Raw genomic sequence first — 12,040 nt, forward strand, 5'->3', positions numbered from 1 at the left:
AACCACAAACAAGCCTTTCTCTGTTGCTAATTTTATTATACTTTATTGATCCGAACATTTAATTTCAAGACATAAGTAATCTTTGCTCTCCATAAAATACCGAAAATATCATTAAATTCATATATTAATCAATATCTATCTCTTTTCCTTTATATTATGCTTAGAAATCTAAACAATTTTTGCTAAGGAGTTTTATTAAAATTTTTATTTAAAACACTAAATGAGAGCACATTCAAATGAATTTTGACAAAAAATATATAAAAAATGCATTTATAAGGTCAAAGATTTTTTCAGTATAAATGCTTTGCTCGAGAAATAATTTTAATTTTTTGTGGTTTATTTTAAAACGACTGCTGTTTTTATAACAATGGTGCGCTGCTCTCAAGACTGTATATCAATATAATGTGTTTAAACTGAGCTAGCAATAGCGCAGTGAATACATACTTGTGATCCTCAGTGCAACTGCCGACGATAGCAAAATCGAACAAAACAGTATAGACGCTTCCAATGAGACGTGCTCTCTTTGGGATAACTTCTCTATTTTCATATTTTATTAATAAACAAAAAATTCAAATGATTTTGAAGTTATTATCATCAATAAAAGTTTTAAATTATTTATTTCTCTTGTTTTGTTTTAATTTTCGTAATTTATGTAACGCACACTATTATTAACAAATTATAAGAATATAAATTAATAACAATATTTCATAGGTGATTTTCGCAAAATGTGTTAATACCTTGACCCATTTGAATGACATGCCAAAAAATTTAGCTCGTCTGTTTTTTCCCACTCGCAAAAAACACTAGTATAATTTTTTTAAAGACAATTTGGTTTGAGATATTCTTTTTCTAAAATACACAAAGTTAAAATGATTGAAGCGCGTCGAAGCAAAATGTTAAAACAGTAAAGGAAAGTCTAAATTGAAACGCACATAATGGAATCTATTAGTATATAATGATTCTAATGGAATACGGTGTCGTACTCTATATATAAATTTTAACGTTGCGTAATGCTTTTTAGCTTATTTTAATGCAGCGCCGTTGTAATAAAAATAAAACACATTTTTACTATTCGAATAATATAAATTATGTTAAAGTCATCGCTTCAGAAATTAATCATTATTAACTTCGGTCAATCATCACAGATTAAATTTTCTAGCTTTCTCAATAATACAACAACATAAAAATTCATCGCAATGTAGCTAGATAATAATCACAAATCTGACCAAAATGGCTTGACATTTTCTTGAATGTCATTTCATTAAATGTCTTCAAATTAATAATCACAAATCTGACCAAAATGGCTTGACTTTTCTTGAATGTCATTTCATTTCCTTTACTAATAAATTGGCTATTGATGTTACTCACAATATGCTTAATTCTTCTAGCAATTATTCTCACTTAAAGCTTGATAGATTGAAATAATGCTACAACAATCATATACTACTTTAATAATTCACCATCGGTAAATGGCTTTATATTATTAGTTAATAAATGAGCAACTCGTGAATTGATGTAAGGAAAAGTCTCATTTTCCTTATTTTATTTTTGCGAGAAAAATGCGAAAAATATAATAATTTACGAACAATGTGCCGTAAAAAAATCTTAAAAAATTGTAATATTTTTACGAGTAAGCGTCTTTTGTAATGAAACGTATAAAATACTCTTACTCGCATCAGCACCTGACTTCTACCCGCACCATAAGAAATCAGAGACCAGAGAGACCCACCACTTTTAATACTTCACCCCTGTAAGAATATATAACCTTTTCTGGATCAACTGAAACTCTTCCTCGTTCGAAATCGTCGCCCGATACTGACACCTGCATTTTATTTGTATATTGTTATACTTTATATTTGTGCACCACTCGAAAGCATTAAAACCCGAAAACTTTACTAATAAAATCACAAGTTTATTTATAAAATATGATTAAATTGTTCGAAAATATGCGGTGTTATAATTTTAAGAGCACAACTGAGTATGCTAGACATGTGCCAATGTAATGAAGACGACAAAAATAGAAAGCAATCGTACCTCCAAAAAGAGCTTTTGTAATAAATTCAACACAATTTTACATAAACGTTCAGCACTGTATCAGTATTAACTGATTATTAAAATATTTACTAATACAAAAATAAAGTTTTTAATGAACAGTAAATAAATATTTCTCATTCATAATATGACATTATACTTTTAACAAGTATCGATTAATCATTTTTAAGGGCATGTAATTATATAAAATGTTATATTTTTTATTTAGATGTCTACTGTATGCATAATAGATACATATGTTTTTGTTATTAAAGATGCTTAACTAAATAATAATATATATTTATAAAATATATTATATACAAAATTGTGTTAAATACTGAAATTGATCTATATGTATACCAATAATATATACTAAACAGATATATTTCTTCGCTAAAATTATTACTAAATATAAATTAAAATATGTATGAGGTATTATGTACCAATATTCCTTGAATAATATCGATGTTAAGTGGTAATAAAAATAAATATTATTAGTATGAATCAAATCAAGGTAGCATATCTATCTTTGTTGTCGTAATAAAGTCCAATTTGCTGTAAAGTATAATTTTCGTACATTCGAGAATTTCGGTCATTAAGAGCGCGCGTAAAGTATTTTATGCTTCTTGTCGTCGCAGTTATTACAAAAGCTGCCAAAACGATAATATTAGGGATACTAAAATGTTCTGGAAATTCATTAACACTGAACGCGCTGCTCAATAGACGCCGAACTTCGTTGGAATAACTTTGGATGGTTCACAAAATATTGCTAACGGTTTCCAACCTTGATTATTCATTAATGACATAAATAAGTTTATGATTAAAAAATGTTTAAAAGAAATTTATCTCTTGCAAACTCTTTTTCTCTACAATTATTTAGATAGACTGGCCTCTAGTGTTGGAAAATGTAAAAACTCATTCACCATTAGAATATTCCTACGATATTGGTGAGAACGTTTTGTTAAAAGAAACTTCCACTAAAGATATCTTCACACTTTAGTTCGCAGCATTCATGAATAGGGATCTATAATTTGGAATTCTCGAATAATCAACTACTCCCTCTTAATCTTAATAGTTTACGCAGAAAGTTGAATATCGCTAAGCATTTTTTCAAACTATCGAAGGGTGCTGTTGACAAGCAAATTATTTTCAAGGAATTTCACTTTTAAATTGCGGAACGTTTCGAGAATCACGATCGCATCCTGATGCACGTTAAAACCAAGACTTGCCATTCAGTTCCTCAATACGCTGACATTGTACATTCATTAATGTTAGTTACGAGAAGCTAGTCCGGTTCGTATCATTTAATGTTAATATTATTTTTATTTCTTAAATATTATGTATTATTTTTTTAAATAAATTATTTATTATATATCTGTAAATATATAATAAAATCATATATCTGTAATGGATTTTATTACCGGTATTAATTTAATATTTATTAAAAAATTAAAATTGAACAGATTGCTTATTTTTTTTATTATGACTATATAATATATTCATTGTCTTATTTTTGCTCCAAAACCCAAACGCAATTTTAATTGTAATTAATGAGCTTACAAATTTAAAAATATCACTTGCTCAACATAACTTATAGTAGTCAGCTGCATGAAACTTTAAGAGAAAGATAAGTTTTATAGAAATGTATAGCACTGTTTTAGCAAAATAAATAACAAAGCGATATTTATGCAAACACATACTGCGATGTCGAGCTGTTGTCTGAAGGTCGAATAAATAGTGAAGGATTTATGCATAATACTACAATTTATCTGAAAACAAGTATTATTGTATGTATGTATACACACACACATATATATTGAATTTTATAAATATCAAAATACCGTTTTTGAAGATTTGTAAACTCAGGTATTGAAAGCCGTATTTGGTCCAACCTGTAGGAAGTGCAATGCAAACGAATCGACTTTGCTTGTAGGGCATAACCGAGCGTCTTAACTATATCGTTAAGGTATTTTACAAAAATAGCTACCAATCTACATCTGCGCCGACAGCTTGGATTATTTGGAAACCTTGCCCATTGCACAGCAAGATTATGTGGAAAAATTCAGTGGTTTTATTTTCACATTTTTAAAAACGTTGGTATATTTTATGCGACGTGTTTGGTTTAGACTTAACAATGAAAAATTTTGGAGATTAGCCTATATACGTTATTACTAGGTATATAAGGACATTTAATATTTGCTCAAATAATTATAAGAATGTTAATACGAAACGGTTCATATTATTTTGATTATATTTTCTTCTTTGGGTGCAGTTTTTATTATTTCAATGCATTTAGTATCATTATATCTAAAAGTATAAATAAGGGAGAAGATGCACTGCGGCGAATAAAAAGAAAATGATGGCGTAATATTTTCAAATAATATTGCTAAAAAAATAGAATGGTTGGCGATATATATGCACACGATTAGATACCACTAAGACATATTTTCAGATAACTTAAAATATTTTACTTGTAGCCCACATAATGAAACACTGTAGGAAAGTAGTATTGAATGTCTTACACTAGTAAAATAGCATATTATTCAAGTCCATTGCGTTCTTTTTTCGTTGCGTAAAACTTCATATTATATATTAAAAAAAAGTTTTAATGATATTCCATTAAAACCAGTAAACAACGCGTGATAAAATGGAATTTGACATGGCAAAAGTTTAACACAACTATTATACATATTCATCATACCATATTAACAACATAAACAATAAGTAAGACATGTGATTCAAGCAAAATAACAAGAATAAAATACATTAAATAAAACTTTTTTATAGGAACATTAAATGTACACTATGTACAATATATGCAGGATCGGCCAAAGGGTGACACATAAACCTATGAGTTCTATAATAGTTGAATTATCGCATTTATGTCTTTCACAAAATAATAATAAATAAATCCAATTAGTATATTATATTGATAAACAATTATGCAGCGCGAATCTTTATGATATCAATAATATAAAGTGCAAATTGGTTAACTCCATAATTTTTAACTTTACAAGACAATTTTTTTTATAAAATACTTGAAAATTTATATGGATTTTTTTGCCAAAATTGTATGAAAGGCTGCTAACAAAATGGTTCAACTTTGATTACACACATTACACATTTCGCTGCTTTTAGTGACAAAAAATTACTTCATTACATATGTGTCAGAATGTTAAGATCAATGTGGCACAATTTATCTGAAAGTAAAATTAACCAGTTTTGATATGATCATTATTAAAAAAATAAAAATAATCAAAAATTTTGCTTTTAAGAATGACTTTTTCAACATAGAATAGACTCCCGCAAGCTATCTATAATATGTTCGGTCGACGTCATGAAATGGCAATTTTTAGTTTATTTGTAGTAAAATACTGTTTTACAAGTACGCACATGTGTTTTCGTTCGTGTAAATTTAATGTTAATAGCCACATTGCAATTTTAATGTTAAATATCACTTTCAATATAGGTATCCTAGTTTTCCAACTATTAAACGATATTAGTGCATCGTAAATACCAGTATTTCGGTATTCATAATTAAAACATTTCCGTTCATAGTTCAGCGATAATAATAACAACAACGTCGTTCAGTATAGCACAAGTGTACACAAATAATGTAACATATATTCAGATGCGGCTCGTAATTTAAAAAATATGTAGAACCCAAACCAATAAAATATTTTTAATAGTTTTTAGTAAACACATGTGAGTAATTCTATTTGTCAAAAAATACTAAATATCTTTGCTGCATTCCTAATCCAAATAACATATAAAAGAAATTAAAAAATTAAAAAATATTGAGGGGAGCATATTTAAACAAATAAAATTGCATTATAAACAAATATTTTACTAACTTGTAAATAAAAAAAATCTATTATGCAAGACTTGTATTATATATTTATGTATATCTTTTTTATGTATACACATTAAAATTAAGATATTAGTCAAACAATTTTAAAATTATTTAGGTTACTGTTATTCAATATGTTTGATTAGGCATAGGCAACTAAGGGTATTAAAAATATTTGTGAAAAAATGACAAAGATAACTTAAGAAATTTCAAACGAGAAATTACGATATCAAGAATAATCCTGGATATGGGAGACCAGCAAAGATAGACGATGATGTCCTAGCTGCAGAAATGGAACCAAATCTTACTCAAACCAGCTGGCCAAGAAACTACACCAATGCATAGACACATTAAAAAGACCGGGAAGGCTTGTAGACAAGGTGCATGGGCTCCACGCGAATAGAGCGCAAAAAACAAGTCGGCGCGAATCCGCATCTCTCAAAAGCTTCAGTATCTTGAAGCTGGTCGCATATTCTCCGTAATTCGATTACCGCAGATGAGAATTGGGTTAGAAAACAGTGGTTATCCAATTATTTTGTGTGTATGGTAGGATTTCAAAGGGATTGTGCATTATGAAACTCTTGAACTTGGGAAAACAATAACAGCAAGCTTATGTTGTGATCAGCAGGATCATTTGCACAAGGAAGTAAATAAATAGGCCTACTGAAAGGTTTTATCTTATCCACCTTATTTTCCAGATCTTGGTCCTTTCGACTACCATCTATTTCGATCGATGCAACACTTCCTAAATGGAAAAATCTCAAAAAGCAGACGATGACGATCGGAATATTTATATCAAAGCCTCTGAAATTTCCTGCTAATTGGATTAAAAATTACCAAAAGGTGGTCCAATGTTATATATTTAGAAAAAAATATATTTTGAATTATTAAAATAAAAATAAAATTTTTAAAGTGATTTTTTAATACATCATTTTTTGTGAGGCGCACTTTTTGTAGGATTTCATCCCAAGAAGTTATTTTACTTTAAGTTTTTAAATTTGCCGCCATTTTTAAAAAAAAAACATATTTTTATTCATATTAGTTTATTATATTTTTTTAATATAATTAATATTATCAAATAAACTAAAAATGAATATGATAAATCAATATTTGCAATTAAACCTAACGAAAATAAACTTGTCAATAACAAAACATACTTAACAATTTTCAGTATTTCTAAATCTGGTTTTAATTTTTGTCATTACACGCTTCACTCATACATATTTCGGTTATCGGTTTTTATAATAATTAATTATCTTTTTAATCTTTTACTGGAATGTATCATTGTCAATTGCAGGTAGATATATATTTTTAAGTGATTTGACATTTAATTTTTTGATTACATTGTCTCACCGTGTATTTTTTTAATATAAACCACAAGATTTTACATTATATGATTTAAAAAAAATGTCTTATCTTATCACTCAAATTACTATGCCTAGAAATGCCGAGACGAACAGAGCAAGCTGAAATGGTCAATTTGCTAAATATTGTAAATTTTACAACATTATTTTAAATAGTCTTGCTGCATTAATGCTTTTGGATTCGTTCAAAAAAGTATTCAAAATAAAACATTTTTATTTCACGAACAGCGAGTCATAATTTTTTACTAAAGAATATTAAGCAGAATGTTTTATTTTTAATTGGCTCGACGCTCGATACTAGTAACTGGCCAGCCAACGCTGGCCCTGTAGGTATAAAAACGCTAGCCGAACCATAAGAAATCATTACGAAAAGATAATGTAATATTCATTGCTTTTGTTTAAAAATGGCCGAATACATTAAAAAACATGCAGCATATTCGTATAAATATTTAATATGATTATTTTTTTTAATATAGAATGCTTAGGTGGGGCCCTAAAAACAAACTTGCACTGCGGTTTAATACGCCGTATGTATTATCAATTTCGCTTTAAATAATATTAGCACTTAGAGTTAAGAGAGTTTGCAAGATCCGTTTGCAGATTAGAATTTAATAAAAGGGTATCATGATTTTATAACTTGTCTATACATAAAATGTAGTTTTCAAGTACGCAAAACTCTGAGGATAAATATAAGCTTTATTAAAATATAATATGTCTATACTCGTTCAAGTAAAAAATAGATATAACAAGAAGTTAGAAATGTAAAATTAAAATAAAGACATGCAGAGACTCCTATAATTGATCAATTTTAAAAATGAACATGTTCAAATAAAGCTTTATACTCCTTTACGTATTAAGATTTATTTAAACATATTTATTTTTATATAATAGTATGCTAATTTCGTCTATACTTTATGTGTTTACTTATTTTTTGTATATGTTACGTAATTGTGTGTAAGTTTACTTTTATATTTTATCATTAAAATTCAGGTATTATCGAAGATCCCAGCGTCTCGCTAAGTTACTCTCTACTAGATAATAGTTTGTGTTAATTATGGTTTCAGTTTTCGTGCTATTATAGATTCCTGGAAATTCTGGAAATCGTCGCTCAACATTGGAATTGGAAATGCTCAACCGTGGTTAGGTTGCTCAAATGTTAAAGGTGGTGTGTTAGTTACGGCTCTGATTTCACAGTTTCTATTTAGCTAGCATGCTATCGTAGATTCCTTTCAGCTGGAATTCGTCACTCACCATTGGAATTGGAACGGCTCGTCCCCGACAGGATAGTCCACGGCCAAGGTGAGCGCGTCCCCTTCGAAGCAGCTCACCAGCACCGGCTCATCGGCGTCGAACTTAGGTGGTCGCATCTCGCACGAATCTTGCACCATACCTATGTAGCGGTAGTGCGGTACACTTTTACCGGGTAGACCGGCGGCGGCGGCTGCACACAACGTTTAAAAATAAACCGTTTTTATATACTTTCGCGGCACTGCACTATTCCACATTTAGCCGGTCACGTGCTCGGTCCGTCGTTCATGGCGAAGGCCAGCCAGCCAGCCGAGGAATCGGCGAGGGTCTAGGGTGCCGCGTGCAGCTGATCGTCGGCGCGTCGCGCTGGAGAGCGGCACGACGAGCGCGCGCCTCGGCCGCGAGCCACTGCCTCCAGCCGCGCTCGCCGGGATAAATCTGTTGAAAAACTCAGGTCTAAAATCGTAGACAGAAATGACGCACGCGCAGCTGGGAGTCCGCGGGTTTATTTTGCGGCGACATCCCGGGAAACGGTGACGCCACTGCTGCTGCTGCTGCTGCTGCTACTGCTGATGCTGCTGATGCGCAGAGTATACGACAACTGGGCGACGGTCAAGCGGGCGACAGAAATGATTTGTGTTATATTGCAATTGAAATATGCAGTATCGTAGCAAATTTCTGGCATATATGTAGTCACATTAAATACATTTATACTCGAGAGGTAGATGCTATGTGCTTTAGGGAAGTTTCCCTAACGATTTTCGAATGGGTACTATTTAACAGAAAATTATTTTGAGAAGTATAAGCATTAAAATAAATACTTTGTCCCATACAATGAATAGTTTGTGCATTTATTTAAGGTAAATCTTCGTATTTTTTTCGATAAAGGATTCGTTGCAGAGTTATTCATTAGGTTGCAGAGAGTTATTCGCTCGCACCTAATACGCCCAATAGTAATGCACAAATAACTCGTTTTATGGAGCATTTATTTTATATATTGCTCATTTAAATTGTCATGTTTTCGAACCATTACATTCATATCCCCTGCGGCGCCTTGCCTTTAGGGGCCATCGGGACCAGGCCCCGCCTACTTTTTTATATATACTGTCAATAATCAAATTAAATATTTAGTCGAATATTTCACTTGTTATTGTATGAATTTGAATATTTAAAAACTGAAGCAATATTTAGTACGAGAGTACTTAGAAAATTCAAAAGATGATGCTAGTAGTATCGAAACAAATTTTAAAATTGTCAGTCTTAGCAAATTGTCAGCCATTTCCATCTCGTCCTTTCATTTTTACAATCGATGAAGTATACAACCTTTGATGTAGTGATTAAACACTTAGATTTGAAAGACAAAACACCGAAAGTAATCAAATCTGAAGTTTTGAGCATCGTTCGGGATATTCACTTGAGGTAACTACCCTAGAAATGACCGACAAAATTCACGATATGGTATTGAGTGATTGACAAGTCAAAGTGCGCAAACTTATTGAGGCCACAGGCTTATCACAAATCTCAGTAGTTTCAATTTTAATGAAAAAGATTTCGGCAAGATGACAGTGCAGAATTAACACGATCGTGTAGTCGATTATATGGCTGGTTTAGTACTTTTTCGTCGCAAATGGGCCCACATTTTGCCAAGAAGAAAATGTTCTTCGATTACGACAAAACACTTGTGCAGTTTCGAAGGTAAAAATGCAGGATTTACGCTTCGATTTACTGTCGTATCCAAAGTATTCACCATATTTGGCACTCAGCGACTTTTTCCTGTTTCTAAACATGTAGAAATGGTTCGCAGGAAAATGATTCACGTCGAACGAGGAGGTCATCGTCGAAACAGAAGTCTATTTTGAGGGCCTTCTGACATCTTACTTTTGGGTGGTTTGAGTAAAATGAATAAAATGAGTAAAATTCTGAAAAAACCACAAAAAAAAAGTTTCTTTAAAAATTTCTTACATGCTCACAAAGAAGAAAAAACCGTTCAATGAAGGTGAGTCGTTAAAAAAAAGCATTTCTGACTGGTGACGATTGTTTATTTAAGAGATTTTCTAACAAACATGATAATATATTCACAGTACATAGGCCCACCACATGTCCTGGTTTGACCGGAATTCTCCCGGTTTCACAAAATTTCCGAGATGACCTCTTTTTCAACGGACATGCAATCTCAGTTCAAGAGTGACTTGAAAATATGTGACTGGTTCTGACTACAATTTGACGAGTCATCAGAATTATCCAACACAGTATAGTTAGCCGTTATTGTAAGAATGGTATTTCACCGTAAAAAATGATCTGCTGCAAATATTATCCATGAAAGGACGAAAAAAGGGTGAGGATATTTATAATATGTGCAAAACATGCGCCAAGTCGATAAATACCTACATATGTCTTTGCACAAGTTGTCTGCGATAACAACTGGTGGCATCATAAGATTCCCTATCGAGCTCGACGGTTTAGCGTTACGGTCTAATTGGAATCCACTACTATTTGCCTCTCAGCCATACACCGTGGGCTGCATAAGATTCCCATGTCATCTGGACGAAGTACCGTTACACGAAATAGCATGCTTTATCTCTTTCTTCGTTGCATGCGACACCACTCCCACTTTTATTTCTAAGGGATCGGCGTCAGTCCTGTACTGTTAAATGAATAAATTTGATTAACCTACAATACCACTAACTTCATTCCATAATTTTGCTACTTATGTATCTGATTTTTTTATTTTTGCGCAGAATTTTAACGATTTTTTAAATAAATATAATTATTATAGTCATTATTAAATGTATTCCTACTATTGTTGTTTCCAAAAGCAATACAATATTTATATTTATTATAAAAAAGAGCATTATTATATAATAAAAATAAAATGGTAAATATTTCTTTAGAAGCGCAAGGTAACACCCCCACGGTGTATGGCTGAGAGGCAAATAGTAGTGGATTCTAATTAGAATGTAACGGTAAACCGTCGAGCTCGATAGGGAATCTTATGATGCACACCGTGGGGTGTTACACTGCGCTTCTAAAGAAATATTTACCATTTTATTTTTATTATATAATAATGCTCTTTTCTTATAATAAATACAAATATTTTATTGCTTTTGAAACAAGAATAGTAGGAACACATTTAGTAATGACTATAATAATTATATTTATTTAAAAGATCATTGAAATTTTGCGCAAAATTAAAAAATCAGATACATAAGTAGCAAAATTATGGAATGAAGTTTGTGGTATTGTAGGTTAATCAAATTTATTTATTAAACAATCCAGGATCATAAAAACAAAAGTGGGAGGGTGTCGCATGCAACGAAGAAAGAGATAAAGCGTGCTATTTCGTGTAACGGTCTTCGTCCAGACGACATGGGGATCTTATGAAGTCAACTGGTGGACACCAGCAATGGTTGGTAAAATCAATGGATTTATTGTCTTTTACAAGAAATATTAATCATTTTCAAACTTTGTTTCCTATTACTGTATCATCCACCAGGAAGCTGTGTTGGTCAAAATACTGCCGTTTGGACACTTTATAAAAATAGTTACA

At 31.2% G+C, this 12,040-nt stretch overlaps 1 protein-coding gene across 2 annotated transcripts in view; it reads right to left on the reverse strand.

Annotated features, from left to right (window-relative positions):
• LOC148234149 (uncharacterized) overlaps nucleotides 1-8,945 on the reverse strand; it is a 76,617-nt gene extending 67,672 nt beyond the window's left edge. For both annotated transcript variants that reach the window (XM_088188281.1, XM_088188280.1), the window contains exon 1: nucleotides 8,497-8,945. In XM_088188281.1, the coding sequence (XP_088044407.1) occupies nucleotides 8,497-8,633 (137 nt within the window). In that variant the 5' untranslated portion in view covers nucleotides 8,634-8,945. The remainder of the gene's footprint in view (nucleotides 1-8,496) is intronic.
• Between the last annotated feature and the right edge of the window lie 3,095 nt (nucleotides 8,946-12,040).

This window comes from Plectrocnemia conspersa, unplaced genomic scaffold (assembly GCF_051122295.1).
Source record: "Plectrocnemia conspersa isolate PC_06_02 unplaced genomic scaffold, ASM5112229v1 ptg000006l, whole genome shotgun sequence".
Taxonomy (NCBI): domain Eukaryota; kingdom Metazoa; phylum Arthropoda; class Insecta; order Trichoptera; family Polycentropodidae; genus Plectrocnemia; species Plectrocnemia conspersa.